Below are 18,614 nucleotides of genomic sequence, written 5' to 3'. Positions count from 1 at the left end.
GAAATCTCCTTTGAAAAATCAGCCCTGTTTTATCCTCCTCACTAGTCGCTGTTTCAGAATTGATTTTAAGACTTTACTGATCACTTTTAAAGCACTAAATGACTTACCCCCAGCTTCACTGCTGAGATGCTGCTCCCCTATGAGCCAGGTCGCAGCCTCTGTCGGCTGTTGCTCAGCTGTGGAGATCTGTCTGAGGATCTGAGGCTGCTGGATCAGTGACGTCTTTTAAATCACCTCTTAAAACTGATCAAAAAGCCTTTTATTAATTTTAGCACACAGTTTATTTTATATATGTCTTATTGATTCTTTATATTGTTATTGTCATCTATTATATATTTTATTTTGTATTATTCTAATTGCTTGATTTGATATACGTCTTATCTGCTTCAGTGATGGTATTTCATCTTTATTTTATTTTATTTTGTTTTATTTTATCTTATTTAAATTTTTGTATTTCTTGAAATTGCCTCATTTTATTTGCTTGAATCCTTTTTTTAAATACGGAATCAACCATGTGAAGCTCTTTGAAACTTTTTAATAAAAAAAAAGTTTATTACTATTATTATTATTATTATTATTATTATTACTGGTAGTAGTAGTAGTAGTAATAGTAGTTATAGTATGTGGGCTGTCCTTATAAATAAATAAATGCCCTCCTCCTCAAATGCCTTTTATCTGGCAGGATATTAGGGAAGGTAGCCTGTATTTTATTCTATGTTATGTCTTTAAACTTTGACTCCTTGTCGCTGACTTCATTAGTTAAACAGTTTTCATTAACACCAAAGAGAAAACTATGATTTTTAATTAACAGTGTTTATTACAGTGCTCTGGTGCTGTTGGGTGCAGTACCTCTTGTGTCCTCTGGAGGTCAGTAAAGGGCGCGAGAACAAACTGTGCTGTAAATAAACGCAGAAGAAGAAGAAGAAGAAGGTTCAACGTCGGTGGAGGGAACTTTGCTTGTCGGATGTAAACATGACTTCAGTGCAGTTCGTAACGTTTTGAGTTAATGTCGCGTATTTTCGACGTTATTTAACCGTCAAACCATTTCACCAGACAGAACGAAAGGTTTGTATCAGCATGCTGTCACTGTCACTGTGTTTAAACGGAACATTTAGCTAAACGACACCGATAACATTCACAGTTTAGCTAACTAACGTTAAACTCAGTGTCAGACACCTTTCTGTGTGTGTGTGTCGACTGGAAAATTCAGCACCAGCTAGCTCAGTATAAGACGATGAATTGTAGTTTAATAAATATTGTTTGTTCCTGAAATGTTTAACTAGTTGTAGCAAAGAGAACGAACAAACGTTAACGCTTACTCGGTTTGTTATTAGCTAAACTGTGACGGTTGAATTATGATGAAACGTTGGAAGTGTACTAATATAAAGTTCAGCTAAACAGATCATTTATGTGCCGAATTGTCAAGCGGTTCGTATTTGTTTAAGTTTTAATCTAAAGGGTTACATTCAGTAGTGTTAGGGTGGGCTGGCACTAAATTACAAGTTTTTTCAATGGGGTTCGGAGCGGTGATAATGTGAATGGTGATATGCGTACTGCTTTGTAATTTAATCAGTTTTCTTTTAATTAACAAAGACTTTTTTGTTTTATTTTGGTTTACATTCAGTTTACCTCTGCTTGGCAAAGAGAAAACAAACTGTTGCTCTGTTCCTCCTTTTTTCAGTAAAGTAATGAGTGGAGAGGAGTCCAGGAGAGGCTCATGGAGGGGTGGTGGAGGAGGAGGAGGAGGAGGGTGGAGAGGACGAGGAGGCAGCGGTGGCGGCGGTGGTGGTGGATGGAGAGGAGGCTGGAGAGGAGGAGGTGGATGGAGAGGAGGTGGTGGAGGATGGAGAGGAGGAGGATGGAGGGGTAGACCATGGAGAGGAGGATCAGGAGGTGGAGGAGGAGGAGGAGGAGGAAGAGGTTCAGGAGGAGGAGGAGGGTGGAGAGGCGGAGGTGGTGGATCGGGAAGCCAAACCTCCAGCAGCCAGAGAGGTGAATTACATTTGTTTTTTCATTTTACCTATTTAGTGACGTTGTGTTACAGCCTTCAGCTGAGGAAATGTGACACTCAAGGTAACAGGTCAGCAGAAGGCCCAAAAGAGGCCTCGAGGTCAGGCCACTTGACCCTTGTTATGAACACACTCCATCTTTGTCTCCCAGTTGTGGTGGAGGGAGCACAGCTGTCCAGATAAAGGTACCTAGCTGGATTTGTTGCCATAGCTTCCAAGGTTAAGACGAAGGTAGAGTGCTCTGTGCTCCAGGTTCAACACGCAAGAATCTCTTTTTTGATGTGTGCATTTTGTGAGAGACAGTCGAGGTGATTTAGAGCGAGCACAAAACCATAGATCGGTACAGAATAACCTTGTTTGGGAACGTAGGAGTCTCGCAAGGGAGTACTGTTTGAGTTAAATGCAGGACACCCTCAGGATCTCTGGACGCCACACACTGTGTTACAGTCTGTATGTTCAACTGAGATCTTCCTCAATCGAGTCTTCTTTAGATACTGTGCATAATCCATCACCATCTCCTGAGGTCTTCTTCAGATATTAGATTATAATCTGAGACATTTTCATCAACAGTAATCAACTTTGGGGAAATTAGGAGAATGATTTATTATTGTATAAAAGATGAATACAGTTGTGTTTTTTAATTATCTACTTTGTTTGCTGACTGCTTCTTTAACAGGGTGCTCGTGTCTGCTGCGTAATAAGAGAAGAGACACACATTCAGTTTCACATGAGCTGAAGACAAATGAGATATTAGTGTTTAATGTTCTTACAACACTTTATATCTAATGAGGATGAAATTGCCTGTCTTCCTCTGCAGTCCTTTCTCAGGCTACTCTCGATGTGATGTGTCCGTACAAAGGATGGGCTCTCTACTTCACAGACAGTACGTGTGTGTGTGTGTGTCTGTGTGTGTTTGGAGCTCTGTTTCACATATAATGGTTACCATAATGTATCTCTATGATACATGTGTCTTAATAAGTCTTCTCATGTGCAGGCTTCATTCAGAGCTCGCCGAGTGTGGAGAAGATCAAAGTGTTTGAGAAATATTTCACATCAAAGATTCAACTGTACGATAAGGTCAGTCTGTCTTTCTGTGCATCTTTCTGCTTAATTGTTTTGTCACTTCTCTGTGTAGACGATTTATCTAGCTGTGACATGTGAAGAAAAACTTGTACTTGTGAAAATGTTTCCACTTCTTGTCCTGATATCTAAATGTTTGCTCGGTCAGTTAAAAGGACAGTTGTTGTGTGTGTGCACAGGATGAGATCGAGCGTCAGGGCAGTGTTCTGGTGGATTACGCAGACTTGACTGGAGATAAAACTGTGCGTAAAGCTCTTCCTGATCTGACCACGCAGCTGAAGGAACAGCCGGAGGTGATACTCAACTGTTTGGGAGTGGCCATTCACCAGGTACACAGTCGCTGCTACAAACATATGTTTTTATCTGCAAGTTCCAGCCTTTCAGAACTTCTATATACTGTATATGTGCAGAGTTTATTAATAAAGGTGGAGCCGGTAATTGTGTAGAATGATATCTGAACTCAACACCCAAACAAATAAAGCAATAATACTTTTATCGTCCTTTTTGTTTCAACTCTTTGTTTTCTCTATTCAAATGTAAAAACTGGAGAACTGAAACTTGATCTTTGAAGAGGCAAAGAGTGAAAGTATTTGTGTGTTTTCAAGGTGTTGACTATAGATTTGGAGAAACAGGCCGCAGAACTACAAGGGGAGGAGCTTCCTGTCGCTACACCCATCATCAACATCCCTCACATCAGCGCGAGGTAATGCGCACAGAGAATCAGTTGTTTGCCTCTACGTACCACCCGTACACCTGCCGACCCTGAGTGAAGACGACTTTCTCTGCATAAATCATCCACAGGTTGTATAACTATGAACCACTGACTGCCTTGCGGACGTTGCGTGCCAGTGTGTTTGGACGACTGGTGTGTGTGAGGGGAACGGTGGTCAGAGTGAGCAACATCAGACCTCTGTGCACCAGGATGGCCTTCAGGTGTCAGGGCTGCTCGCACACTCAATCTCTGCCACTGCAGCACGGGAAGTACGCCACACCTACCAAGGTTCGCACACCAGGAGTGAGGGGAGAAATCGACACAGCGTAGAATGGCGATAGTTTTGTGTGGTGATATCGTATCGTCACACAGTGCCAAGTCTTGTTTTTTTATTTATATGAATTATTAATATTACAAATAAATTAAACTTTAGGTCGTCCACTAAATACATTTTGCTGCTGTAAAAAATGGCTGAAGACAAACCGTCTAAAAACTTTATCTTATTAGATAAAACAGATGTTGACAATGTTTTGGTGACATAATTTACAGTTGAAAAAAGGTAATAAATCGCAATATATTTTATTACCATACTCAGCATATCGCAACATATTTAAAATCACCACAATATTGAACAGAGGACGGCTCCAAAAATATAGAAAACAAGGAAGGAAGTATTAAAAATCTTTTATTGTTGAGGCTAAATGATGTTTCAACCACTGCAGGTCTTCATCAGGGCTTTAAAAACATACAACAAAGCTATGGCCCCACCTGTATAGTAGCAGGAACCATCATAGGACCCAGATAATGACATAATAATAATCATAATTTTGTGATACCATATTTTCTGAGATGGTTATCACATTGTGAAGATGTCATACAGTTGCAACCCTACACATAACCCTCTTTGACACCATGACTTATATTTACAGATTCATTTTCCCTTCCTAATGTGTGTGTGTATCCATGTTTCTGTCTCTCAGTGTATCCAGCCCAGCTGTCGCAGTCGCTCCTTCACCCCCAGCCGCAGCTCCCATCTTACTCACACTGTAGACTGGCAGATCATCAAGTAAGTATATGTGAGCCTATGCAGATGTTGAGCTTTCTGGATGTTAGTAAGAGGAGGCGGCGTTTCAATTTAGGACAGTTGCTTACGATGCAAAAAGCAAAAATCACAACAGAGAAAATAAATGTATATTCTTGGTTTCTCTGGTCTGAAAGAGTGAGTAAGGAGTTACATGTCTGACTTGCACAAGGCTTGGGTGATATGGTGAGATTTTTTTTTCAACACCACGATCCATGTTAACAGGAACATGTATTCAGTTATGCTGCAGGGGAATTTTAACATCACCCAACCCTTGTACTTTATCACAAGTGTCGCGAAATATTGTGGCAGGTTGTCTCTACTAGAAAGTGGAATATAGTGAGAAAGTGCCGGTTTTTCTAAGATCATATTCCAATGCAAAACAACAGCACATCTCAGACTCTGAATCATCATTTACATGCTTCACTTGTTTTTTTCAGGGTGCAGGAGTTGATGGGCGGCGAGCAGAGGGAGACCGGACGAATCCCACGCACCGTGGAGTGTCACCTGACCTCCGACCTCTGTGACAGCTGCGTCCCTGGAGACACGGTTACAGTGACGGGGATAGTTAGAGTCACCAATGATGGTACAAACACACAGAAACACACACACTCTAACCAGGGTGGGAGGTTAGGTTTGAAGGAAGCTCTTGTATACAGAATAAAATATAAACCTGTGTTTGAGTCCAAAAATTCTGGAGGAAGGAACAAAAAGTGCTCTCACAAACACACAAGTCCCAGTGACTACAAACAAAGCACTCTTATTATCTGTAATATGCAGGTATCTCCCGAGGGAACAAGGATCAGTGTATGTTCCTCCTCTACCTTGAAGCCACTTCAGTCAGCAACACTAAAGGTACAGACTCTGTGTGTTGGAACCTGAGTTATGTGGAGCAGTTATGTAACGTAACACAGCAATGAGGTGTTATTTCTTCTTCACGTGTAGGTCAGCAGTCCAAGTCAGGTCAGGGGTCGCTGGAAGATCGTGCTGGAGGGGAGGAGTTCAGTCTGAAGGAGCTGTACGCCATCCAGGAGATCCAGTCACAGCCTGACCTGCTGAGACTCATAGTGCAGTAAGATATTTGTTACCTACAGTATGACATGTTTGTTGCTTTAAAAAGTTACTGCATTTTCTTTAATGTCAACTTTTGATACTGTGTTCGACATGACAGGGTTTGAACGTCATGAGTGATGGTATGATTTTAAAAAAAAAGGGGTTTTTTTCATGGCAGAAAACATCATACAGGTTGTGTAAACACAGCTGATGTCTGATTTAGTGTACTTTCATGCTTTTTCTTCACGGCAATGCAAGGAAAGGTTATTTATAAAGCACATTTCAGCAGCAAAGAAGTTCAAAGTGCTCCACATAAAACATAAAAAAGCGTCAAGACAAGATGCAAAAGAAGCACATTATAAAAGGACATCTATAAATAATTCATTAAAAAACTAGAGAAGAGAAAATAAAAAAGTTAAAATGCAGTAATAAAAATACATTTCATTTAAAAAGCACCTTTAAAACCCGGGGTCACCTTACAGAGCGTAAAATAACATACAGAACAAGAGACGTGAATTGGGCAGACACATATTGTTGCTGTGATAAAAGGCAGGTGTCAGAGGGTGCAGTCGGTGTCAGAGTGCATACGCCAGTTTGAACAGGTGGGCTCTGAGGTGGGGTTAAAAGGTTGTTATGCTATCAGACTGTCGAATGTGTCGGGTGAGATGTGAGGTGGGAATGGTCAGGAGACCAGCAGAGGAAGAGCACAGGGAGCAGGAAGGGGTGTATTCTTGGGGAAGGTCAGAGAGATGAGTGGGGGCTGGGTTGTGGAGGGCTGTGAAGGTGAGCAGAAGGTTTTTGCCGTCAGTTTAGCCCTGTTTCCACCGAGTAGTCTGGTTCCGTTCAGTTGAGTTCAGTACGCATTTTTTCTGTTTCCACAGTCAAAAGTTGTGGGTGGTACCAACAGAAGCGTTCCTTAGCGTCCCCATGTTTGGTCCCCCCTCTGTTGGGGTACCTAGCACACAGATCTGGTACTAAAAGGTGGAGCTAGAAACCCTGCAGTCTGATTGGTCAGTAGAGGACGCTCACTCTGGTTTTATGTAACCTCTGTTCATACATCAGTAAACTACAACTATAAAATGAAAGAGAAAAAAATAACTTCATTCACTGGGCCGACTGCCGGCAACTTTTAAGGTGGAACGTTAACTTGTAATGTTACTCAATGCATGAGTTGATGACGTGAATCCATCAGCACACCTTAAATTTCACTGTGACAACTTTGACCATCACTTTAGTTTTTATATGACACACACTTTTAGTAATGACTTTAAAAATATAGATTCATTTGGAGCGGATTATGTGAAGGTCATATATTCTAATCCTCACTTCCTGTGGGCTACAGCAACACTAAACCCCTGAGCTTGCCTGAGAAGGACTAAATGCACAAAGCTGCTATTTTGAAATATCCCATGGAGAGAGACTCTCACTGCAGCCTGTTCTATTTTGTTGTGAAAATGTGGGCGTGCAGCCTCGTTCTGTGGACGATAAACCAGGTGCAGACTTCCATCTGTGTCACCGCTGATGAGGAAATACAGCGAGTGCTGGACGGAGCAGTGGGTGACAACAACCCCGCCCACATTTAAGAGGACTGTCTGAACACACCAAGGGTCTAGGTACCATGTCTGAAGGCTTACTGCTGGTTCCAAAGGGACTGGACTGAAAGGGTTTGGTGGAGACGGGGCTCTTGGCACCAAACAGGGAGCAGGTGTAGTTGGATAAGAATGGGGGTGATGTGGTCAGATGATTTGGTGTGGGTAACGATCCGGGCAGCAGAGTTTTGAATGATTTGAAGCCTGTTAAGTTGAGGCTGGAGGAGGTACAGGGAAGTTATGACATGTGGGACTTGGGTGTTTTTTGGGACCCATGAGCAGGGCCTCAGTTTTGCTGCTTTAAAAGGTTCCAGTTCATCCAACTCCTGCTGTCCTCAAGGCAGGTGGTACTGAGACAGACATAAAATACAACAATAACGTTACAGTGCAGTTAAACTCTATAAAAGTATTTGAATAATAAAGGTTACATTGCAGTGTAAGAAATGAATAAAAAATTGATCAAATAAAAGGCAGCAGCAAACAGATAAGGGTTCAACCTTGATTTAAAAGAAGTGAGAGTTGGTGCAGAGCTGCAGTTTTCTGGGAGTTTGTTCCAGATATGTGGAGCATAAAAGCTAAACACTGCTTCTCCATGTTGAGTCTCGACTCTGGGAACAGCTGAAACAAAATGATTTCTCCATGAGTTGTGCAGCTAAACCCAGCTGAGGTACAGCTGGAGCTGAAACAAAATACAGCTCAGAAAATTGAGCCAAGTCTGACAGTGTAGAGCCGAGCCTACAAACTAAATCTGTCCCAAAAATGTGTAGATGATCAAACCTTTGATGTAGCTAACAAACCTCAGGCCCAACTCGTGGTAAAGATCTTGAACTTGGATTTTGTTTTGTGGTTTTTCATTCATTCAGCAGCTTTGTTTGGTGTTATGTAATAAGCATTACAGCTTCACAGGGCTGCTGCTGTGGGTGTAGACTGCTCGTCCTCTTTAGTCCTGTGCTGTTACCTTACACTGAGATATATAACACTCTGATCTTCTTTTCTTCATCAGGTCTTTGTGTCCTGCCATCTACGGCCACCTGGTGAGTTGTGTGATGCACTGTCCTTTGAACCAACAGCATTTTCTTTTTTTTTTTTAATTTCATTTTCATTAGGAAGATCACACATAGTCCAGGAAAATACTTAATGATACAACCATCGCTCTGATAATTGCACCAAGCCATGTCTCAACAAAGCTTTTCCTCCATCTATTCCTCTCCCTTTTTATTTTACCTTTAAACAACTATGAACATCTGAACAAAAGATGTCACACTCACTCATTTATCCATAAAGATGGACACATAACACACAACACTCTATCCTTTGTAGTCCAGTAGCGATGATAACTTAGCAAGGTAATTAAAGCAAGCCTGGTCTCTGCGAGCTAATGTATCTGACCCATTCTGACCACAATCCCTTAAATTTCTCTGACTGGATTTTTATAGAAAATATCAGTTTTTCCATGACGTTAATTTCATGAAAATTTTTTAACCAGTCTGCCAATGTTGGATTACCTAGTAGCTTTCTTCCATTCAATAAGTAATATTCGCATTAAGTATGTGTCTGCTGTAGATTGAATATTCAGTGCCCAAAAATATTGTCAGGAAATCAAATGGAGTAGAGATTTGAAATACAGTTTCCAAACACTCAGTACGTTCACATGACATTAGAGAAAATCGATTTATTGTGTCAGTCCGACTAAAACTGGACTTTTAAATCCCGTGTAAACATGTTAGTCCAACTGAAATTGTACTAACTCAAATTTCTGTTCATCTTAAGATATAACCATTCCTCCGTCTCTTTCCTGTTTACTTTAACATACTGGCTGTTTGAATTCAAAGAACCAACAGCATTTTAGTAATAATAATAATAATAATAATGCATCAGATTTATCAAGGTTATTGAGAGCTTTGTAGGTGATGAGGAGGAGTGTACTGGATGCGGTATTGGACGGGGAACCAATGAAGCTGTTTGAGGACAGGGGTGATGTGGTCCCTGGAGGGGGTGCGGGAGAGTAACCAGGCAGCAGATTTCTGTAGAGGCTGGTAGAGGGAAGACCATAGAGATAGCTATTACAGTAGTCGAGTCTGGAGGTTATAAAGGTGTGGATGAGTATTTCTGCAATGGAGTGAGGTGATGTTGCTGGTATGGGGTTTGAAGGACAGAGTGGGGTCAATTATGATCCCGAGGTTCCATACTAAGGGGGAGGAAGTGATATTGTGACCGTCGATGTGGAGGGAGAAGTCCTGAGGAGAGAGTAGGTGAGCTTTGGGTCCAGTCATGATGAATTCTGGTTTATTGCTGTTTAGTTTCAGGAAGTTGTTCTCCATCCAGGATTTGATGTCAGTCAGGCAGTTTGTGATGGTGGAAAGAATGACTGGAGGGATGGATTTGGTGGAGATGTATAGCAGGGTGTCGTTGGCAGCGTATGATATTTCCAAGGGGTAACATGTAGAGGATGAAGAAGAAGGGGCCAAGCACTGAGCCTTGAGGGACATCGTGGGTGACTGGGGTGATGTGGGACTTGCAGTTGCTGACGGATACGTAGTGCTGACTCTCGGAAAGGTAGGAGGTGAACCAGGTGAGTGGCGAGCCAGTGATACCAAGAGATGACTGTAGACGGTTGATTAGGATGGAATGATCAATGCTATTGAAAGTGGCGCTGAGGTTGAGGAGGAGGAGGATAGTGAGGGAACCAGAGTCCAAGGCAAGGAGGAGGTCATTGGTGACTTTTTCATTACAGGCTGCAAAGGAATACTTCTGATCGTTGAATACGAGAGTTTCATTCACACTTGTCAAACAGGGCTTTTTCTGTCCTCCCTATCTGTCGAGTTCAGTTTATCATCATGTGTTCTTCTGTTTCCTAAGCTGGTGAAAGCTGCTCTGGCCTTGGCGCTTTTTGGAGGCCGACAGAAACACATGGGCAAGAACAGCGTCCCAGTCAGAGGAGACTCACACATCCTGATGGTGGGAGACCCTGGACTGGGAAAGAGTCATTTGTTACAGGTAACACAGAAAACGTCTGGCAGAGAGTAGGAAAAACACATCTCGTTGCTCTTGAAGTGAGGTTCTAATGTGTGTGTTTACTTTCTGAAGCTGAGATATGTTCGTGTTAGGACCAGTGTGAGCGTGTTAATATAAAAGTACACTTATTTAATATTCACGTGCACTCTGTGTGCAGGCTGTGTGCAATGTGGCTCCCAGAGGAATCTATGTGTGCGGCAACAGCACGAGCACCACAGGTAAACTGTCTCCCTAAATTATGTTATACACGCAGCTGGTTATTACAGTTTCTGAGATGTTGCAACATAATCAATTTGGTGGTTTAGTATTTAATATTTTGTTATTTTTTAGGACTAACAGTGACTTTATCCCGAGACTCAGGAACAGGCGATTTCGCTCTGGAGGCCGGAGCCTTGGTGCTCGCTGACCAAGGTAGGAAAGAGTGGAAACACTGGTTTAATAAGTGTGTTCATGCCTGTGTTGTGGATACATAATGTATAAGGAGTTATTACGGTGGCGTTAAGGTCCTCACACCAGTCATAAGTATTTATTTGAAGTCTCAGCCCAACTCTGAAAGAAAACGTGCACTAGAAATACACTTCTGTCAGTTGATGTAAAATACTTGCTTTAACGTGCTGCGTCTTTTAAAAAATACTTCTCCTTGGGGCGACACACAGTTCACCTGCTCCCTAAAAAGCCCATGAAACTTATCTTTAAAATAGTCATTTTAAATTGTCCTCTTCTTTCATCCACCGCTGCACTCTCTTGGTTCCTCAGGTTTTGAAAAGGCCCAAATTGTCCGACAAATTTCGAAACTCACTGATGTGTTAATATTAACCCTTTGAAGTGAAACCTGAGTAGGGATGGGTATTGTTAAGATTTTAACAATACTACCACTTTTACTGGTACTGCTTATAGATGCGGTACTTTAACAGTACTCTTGTCGGTTCTTTTTGTGGGGGGGACTGAGAAGAAAAATTAAATTAATTCAGAACAGAGTTAACATCTCTAGTGTAGTGGTTAGAATCCTTGCTTGAATCCTGCTGGGGTTGACATCAGCAAAGGCGTGCGGTCGCCAGAGGCTCCCACCGCTGAATCAAAATTATGGGAACAGATTCATCTGAGCCAAGTCCTGAACAAGGGCGCGACTCAAATCTGTCATAGAGGCGAGGTTCCTAACGTAAAAGCAGATTCATTCAGAACAGATATAACACTGATTTATTTTCCACCTATGTAAGTACAGTATATAAATTAACAGTCTGCAACAGCATTGTTTTAAATTCACTTTTAATTTTTTAATTTTCCTCAGAGGCTTTACAGCATACAACATCTCATCTCGGACTCTCACAGCTGATATGTAAAGAAAAACATGGAAAAATGAATATGAATAATGAATAAATTACTATTAAACACTTTAACATACGAGTTAAAAACGGTGCCTTTCTCCATTTGTATGTGATGAATTAATGACTTTATTTTGAACCAAAAAAAAAAAACCAAGACGAAGATAACAGTGTCTGAAAAGAAGAAGGTAGAAGTAAAACTTAATGTCCCGACCCCTTTCTTACATTTCTTCTTTTAACTCATATATTATTTCAACAAATTCCCAAATTTATTTACAACTAATACACAACCATCCCCAGTCTCTGTTTACCACCCAGTTAAATAAACAAGTAATAAACCCAGGTAGTCTACAGTCCAAGTACCACCCAGTGTTACAGAATAAATACACACTCCCCTGACACACCTTTCCTCATCTATATATATCTTTTTTGTATAGTTTTTTAAATTGATTGGTATTTGTGCTTTGTTTCAACTCATCACGCAGCTCGTTCCACATGTCCACCCTGAACACTGACGTACACTGAAATACACAGACTCTGATGTTTTGTAAAGATTGCTCGTATGTGTTTCTGCCCTCACATGCACAAAAGTTGTTGAACTTGTGGCAACAAGCAGTGTTTGCATCACCAAACTCTGAGCGTCTTGTTCTCTGTCACTGAGAGCAGGGCCTCTGTGTGAGCTGGCTGTGCCCCTTGCACATGCAGCAGGCTGTGAGGCTCCGACACAGAGAGCTCGAGAGCAAAAATGCATCAGTGATGAATGTCTTAATCTTGTTGCAAATGAGAAACAGAATTAGGGAGATAAAAACTGTACAAGATAACGTTTATGTAACCTAAACAAACAAGAAGTATATCTTCTGATAACAGAACCGTCTGAGCTTATTAATACTATGGCCTCTGATAATTTGGCCCTGGGGCCAGACTTGGAGATCTATTCTGTCCACACAGCGTCAGCTCCCACTGCCTGTTGTCCTCTCTGTATTCTCTTCAGGCCTGTGCTGCATTGATGAGTTTGATAAGCTGGGCAGCCAGCAGCAGGCCCTGCTTGAAGCCATGGAGCAGCAGTCTGTGAGTCTGGCTAAGGCTGGAATAGTTTCCTCTCTGCCTGCCAGAGCGTCAGTCATCGCTGCTGCGAACCCCATCGGAGGACATTACAACAGAGGAAAGACCGTCTCTGAGAATCTCAAGTAAGTTCAGTCGGTGGTTTTCAGAGGCTGCAGGAGGATATGACTGTACATCTGTATTTACAGTGGTGCACGCTTGTCTTTAGGATGGGCTCAGCTCTTCTCTCTCGATTCGACATTGTCTTCCTCCTCCTGGACATCCCAGATGAGTCACACGACCGCCACCTGTCTGAACACGTCATGGCGAACAGGGCAGGGAAAGGCCGAACCAGCAGTGCCATAGTAAGCAGGGCTAACAGTGACTTAGAGACCTCCATCCTGCTGGAACACTCAGACATGCCGCTGTCTGAACGTTTGCAGGTAAAAATAAACAGACCACATTTAAGGAGTAAAGTGACATCTGTAAGAAAAATCATTCACATTTATGCAGCATGTGTGTGTGTCTGTGTCAAGATCCCTGCAGGTGAAACCGTAGACCCCATCCCAGTGTCTTTGTTGAGGAAGTACATCAGCTACGCTCGTCAGTATGTCCATCCCTCACTCTCTCCTGAGGCAGCACAGACGATTCAGGCATTCTACCTTTCCCTGAGATCTCAGGCTCACTCTGCTGACTCCACCCCCATCACTACACGACAGCTGGAGTCTTTAATCAGACTCACTGAGGTAGGTTTCTGCATGTTGGGTGTAAAGAGTGACTTCACCCAGTGATGGATAAAGACACATGACATCTGTAGTTTCAGGCTCATACAAGTTTGGTATGTCTAACAAAAGGAACCATTTTTTACCGACATGTAGAACTGCCAAACAAAGTCAGCAGTTTATTAGTCTTCAGAGATGAGCAGTGCTCAAACCTCAAACAACAAACAAAAGTATACTTACTGACCCTTAACTTACCTCACACAAAACAAACATGAAACAGAAGACAAGTTTCAACCTAAACTTTTACAATATGAAACAAGATTAAAGGACATGGCGATGCCAAACTAATAGGGCGTCTCACTCGTATTTAAACTGCTTAAAAGTTTAAGTAGAAAACTAATAACGCTACAAAGTAAACTGTAAAATAAAACTTAATTCACAAACTCAAAGCTGGTCAAAAGGCTCTCTTAGCTAACAAAGTAAACAAAATGCACACACTCGTTTACAAATGTGTTTTGCCCGCAGTTACAAACAAAGCTACATTCACAGTCTAAGTCCTGGCGTTTGTTTGCAGTGGCAGAGGTGAACGGAGGGAAGAGTGTTGGTCAGCTGGAGTTTAAAAAGTCTTCTGTCACCTGCTGGAGTAATCCAGTGAGAGCAATCTCTTGGAATTAGCCAATCAGCAGTCGCCACTTGCCTCGCGTCATCCAGTTGCACTGACACACCTGCACACACACTCTGTGGGGAGGAGAAAGACATCTGACTGATCACTGCAGAACAATCCAAGCCACATCAATAGAAAAATGACCTGGGTCACAACATAATGTCATAATGTGAAACTCATGTTTAAATGAGGAATATTGCTCATCCACCCGACTGGGTTAAGTTCTACTTCAAGCTTTGGTTGAGATATGGTGGGACTTTGCTGTCACTGAGTGATGTTGTGATAGGTATGTGTACTGTAGGCTGACAGAGGGATTTGTTTTTAAGGATTCTCTGTCAAAATCAGCAGGGAGAGGCGTGTGTAGAACCAGCTGTTTCCCAGCGGAGTTTGGACAGTTGTGGAGTTTAACAAAAGTTCAATTCAAAAAGTGCAGGAGCCTTTTTGAGGGGGGTGAGCAAGTCTAACTGTGCTGTGTGTTGATTAATCCATGGTGCTGTCTGGCTGCATGTGGAGCTGAAGTAGAGTCCCTCCAACAAGAAACTTTGCATGTTATTACCTGATACTGATCTCTTTTTTCTTCTGGCGTGGCAGTTCTATGTTTCTGTTATTTTTCCACCAGTGTCCCAGCACTGCTGTGGTTACCTTTGTGTTTCTGTGCAGGCACGAGCCAGATTGGAGCTCAGAGAGACGGCAACCAAAGGTGATGCTGAAGATGTGGTGGAGATCATGAAACACAGGTGACACTACAGGAGTCTTTGTGTGTGTTCGGGCTGCAGCCAAGAAAATAGAGAAAATGAACTCATCACAGTTCCTTAAACCCCAAGATGATGTTGTCAAACAGCGTGTCTTGTCATAACAACTCTCCATAAAATTAAAGATATTCAGTGTACTGTCACACAAGACAAAGAAAGGTAGTAAAAGCTTCTCATATCAAACGCTAAAAGCAAGAAATTCTTGGTATTTTTACTTAAAAAAGGCCCAAATTATTAATTGATTATCAAAATATCAGGCTGTTATTTTCCTGTCAGTTAGTATTTCCTCTCTCCTGTGTGTGTGTGTGTGTGTGTGTGTGTGTGTTTTTTTGTTTTGCAGTCTGGCTGATACATACTCAGATGGTCTGGGCAATCTGGACTTTGAGCGCTCTCAGCTGGGATCAGGCATGAGTCAGCGCAGTGCTGCAAAACGACTGGTCAACGCCCTGCACGCTCACGCTCAGAGGACCAACCAGAAGCAGTTTGACCTGCAGACACTTCGATCTGTGGCCGACAGAATGAACATCAAGGTAAAAACTGAAATACACGTGTACTTGATAAAAAACAATCAAGGGCCCCAGTTCAGCTGTAACAGTGACAGTGCTGTTCACTACGTAATTAAAGATACATTTGGGTGTCTACTACTCATAAATACACTCGGAGTCCCTCAACAAGCCCTGAAGGAACTGAGAGAAAGAGAGTAACAGATGTGTAACAGAAAGGTGAGATTTCTAAAAGTTAAAATGTGTCTTCTCAGTATCGTTCTCAGCAATTAACACCATGAGTCAGTGTTTAATCCATGCAGTAAAACCTGATGTTACACGAACAACACCAGCATTCTGTGTGTCGAGGTTCTGTCAGGTTTCAGCCCCAATGCCTCAGTGTGAAACATAAATCAAGTCAGTTGATTCAACCAATGAATCCATGTTTTAAATAACGTAAATCACTTAATATCCGTCCTTAAAAACCGTCTCACAAATTAAACTACATGAATGAATGAATCTATGAGGATCGCTCCTGCTGCTTGTGCACTACATACTTACATAACGTGCCGTTGGTCGTACAAAGTCGTTATTTCGTTGTCGGCCCACTGCTGCCCTCATTTGTGCTGCTTAAGTTACATAATTCAAAAATGCCAACAAAAGACTGAAAAAGAAAAAAAAACAGTCTGTTAATTTACAGCTTTACACTGTGTGTGTGTTGTGTGATGTATTCAGTCACTGATTGGTTCCTTCCAGGTGATGGATTTCGAAGGTCTGGTGAGTTCCCTGAACGAACAGGGTTTCCTGCTGAAGAAAGGAGCCAAGCTGTACCAGCTGCAAACTGTCTGATCACTGACAGCCGCAACAAACCTGCTCCTTCCTGCAGACCTCACCACAAGGTCAGTGTTCAGGATAACTGCACAGGGTCTCTTTTTAGAGAGGAGGGAAAAAAACTCAGCGGGGAACCGCTTATCAAGACCACTTTCACCAAACCACTGACCAGCAGACAACTGTGTAACCGTTTGAAGAGACTGTAACGACTACAACAACTGACAGAGACAGCATCCCTCCGCAGGATCGTACAGCCGCCACAGTTTCCTGCATGAACACACACTTCCTGCTGAAAAGAGGAACTGACTCTGCATTTATATACACACAAAGCTTCAAATTTAACATGGTGTTCTTTATCCTGACTTTAATTTGGCTGTGCTTTCATCAGCTAACTGGGACTTCAGTCTTTACTCAAGACTACTGGAAATGTTATTTAGTGCCCCGTTTCTTCAATGATGGGATGTGATGTGTCACAGATATGGTTAAGAGACTTTTCTTATATTTAAAACCCTAAAATGGCAAGGTAAGGATTGTCCAACTGCCTGGGGCAAGAAAAATGGCACTTCCAGCTCATAAATATCGCAACTCACCTGCCCTATCAGGTAAGTGGTAACAAATACCATGAGCCATCCTTCCTCTCTCTCACCTCTGTTAAGAGTTGCTCATGTGTCAATTGTGAGAAGTTAAAGACAAGGGTAAAGACAAAGTTTATGTGCAGAAGAGCAAGCGAGCATTTTGGTTACCCTGGAAACAGGAGTTTAATTGGATGAGGATGACACTGTATTGTGCAGTTTGCCGCAATTTTGAGAGCAAGGCCAATAAAAAGGGATTCTTTTTTTTAAAGACACGTCAAGTTTCCGAAAAAAACGTTGCTGGTGTGCAACAAGAAGAGCCAACAGCATCTCACTTACACGGCAGCTAAGAGGGCCTCTGACAAATAATACGATATGCATAGAGCAGCGGTAGGCAACCTGCAACTCTAGAGCCATATGCGACTAAAATGTGCATCATACATTTACGGCCTGGTGTCTTTCCCTCTACCTTTTGCCAACCTCAGTAGCCGTGACTCGTCTTTAGTCCCCCTAACTTGGCTAGCTATGGTTGCAAATCCATAAAACTCTCAGAGGAATATACAGAATTTAAAAGTGTGTAGACAGATTATTTTGCTTTCACTGCCAATGCTGCAAAAGTAAGGTACCAAATAATCATAAATATCCCACTGCAGAGGAGCCATCCTGTGGTGAAACATATCTTTGAATGCTCATTTAAACCTATTCTAATATCGACAGGCTAATGTAGACTTAATATGCAGTGTTACCATAAGGCTCAAATATGTTTTGCAGCTCCAGGCAGATTTTTTTTTAAATTACTTTTGGTCAAAAATGGCTCTGTTGATGGTTAAGGTGTCTGACCACTGGTATAGGCAAAAAGCAAAAGCAAAGCAAAAACTGACTTCAGGCAAGTAGAGTTTCTGTCCCACAAACCAGCAGGTGAAGAAAGGCATTAACGGTGAACCCTGCAGGTACACTTTGCTCTTAATGTACATGTATTTTTACAGCACATGGTGACTTTCAAATAGCAGCTGTATCTAAATTTTGTTTCTGTTATATTTGAAAGGACAGTCAGTCTTTGGCAGCGCGCTGAACTTCAGAGACAAGAGCTGATAGATTAGATAAATTCTACGTATGTGGTTTCACTGTCTCACTGTTGAGTTGATTTATACTTTTTGTTCTTTACACAGGTGACTTTGTTCCATAGAGACTTTTCTGAATACATTTAAATGTACTATATTTTATGTTCTTTTTATGTAAATAAATGACATGTATATTTATGTATATATTTCTGTTATCATTCGAACAGTTGCTTCCTTTTGCTGCCATTTTATTGTTAACATAATTTTCAGTTTTCTAACATACTGACTTTGGGATTGACATCAAGGGTCTCATGTAATATGTTGATCCACAAAGTTCTCATTTTGTCTCAAACATTCTGGACTGTCGACTGTTTCTGGTTTCTTTTTGTATGATGTGCTCTTTATTATTAAACATTCACTTTATACATTATTTTATTTCCCTTTAAATCTCAGCATTTTGTTTTTTACATTAATAAGAAAGGTTTGCACATGGATAAAACATGCTTTAACTTCAAATTAAAACAGTACATTTATATTTGTGTTTTATTTACAGCAAACTAAACTGATGATGCTGTTGTTTTTACAGACTTTACTCTGATGACAATAATAGTAATAATAAAAATAATAT

General features: G+C 41.5%; 1 protein-coding gene across 1 annotated transcript; it reads left to right on the top strand.

The window, feature by feature from the left end:
* Positions 1–928: 928 nt before the first annotated feature.
* On the top strand, positions 929–18,482 carry mcm8 (minichromosome maintenance 8 homologous recombination repair factor). The gene is made up of 22 exons (XM_049600997.1): positions 929–1,065; positions 1,682–1,746; positions 1,924–1,992; positions 2,827–2,892; positions 3,004–3,086; positions 3,269–3,418; positions 3,695–3,792; positions 3,891–4,089; positions 4,782–4,867; positions 5,323–5,468; positions 5,663–5,737; positions 5,828–5,954; positions 8,528–8,558; positions 10,384–10,521; positions 10,697–10,757; positions 10,870–10,950; positions 12,853–13,048; positions 13,132–13,345; positions 13,439–13,648; positions 14,949–15,025; positions 15,381–15,570; positions 16,279–18,482. Exons 2-22 carry the CDS (start codon positions 1,689–1,691, stop codon positions 16,369–16,371), a joined length of 2,448 nt encoding a protein of 815 aa, XP_049456954.1. The 5' UTR covers positions 929–1,065; positions 1,682–1,688; the 3' UTR covers positions 16,372–18,482.
* The last annotated feature ends 132 nt before the right edge of the window (positions 18,483–18,614 follow it).

The sequence above is a fragment of the Epinephelus fuscoguttatus genome, linkage group LG16 (genome assembly GCF_011397635.1).
Source record: "Epinephelus fuscoguttatus linkage group LG16, E.fuscoguttatus.final_Chr_v1".
NCBI lineage: Eukaryota > Metazoa > Chordata > Actinopteri > Perciformes > Serranidae > Epinephelus > Epinephelus fuscoguttatus.
Note: the sequence above shows the minus strand (reverse complement) of the source record. Positions and strands in the feature narration are given on the sequence as shown.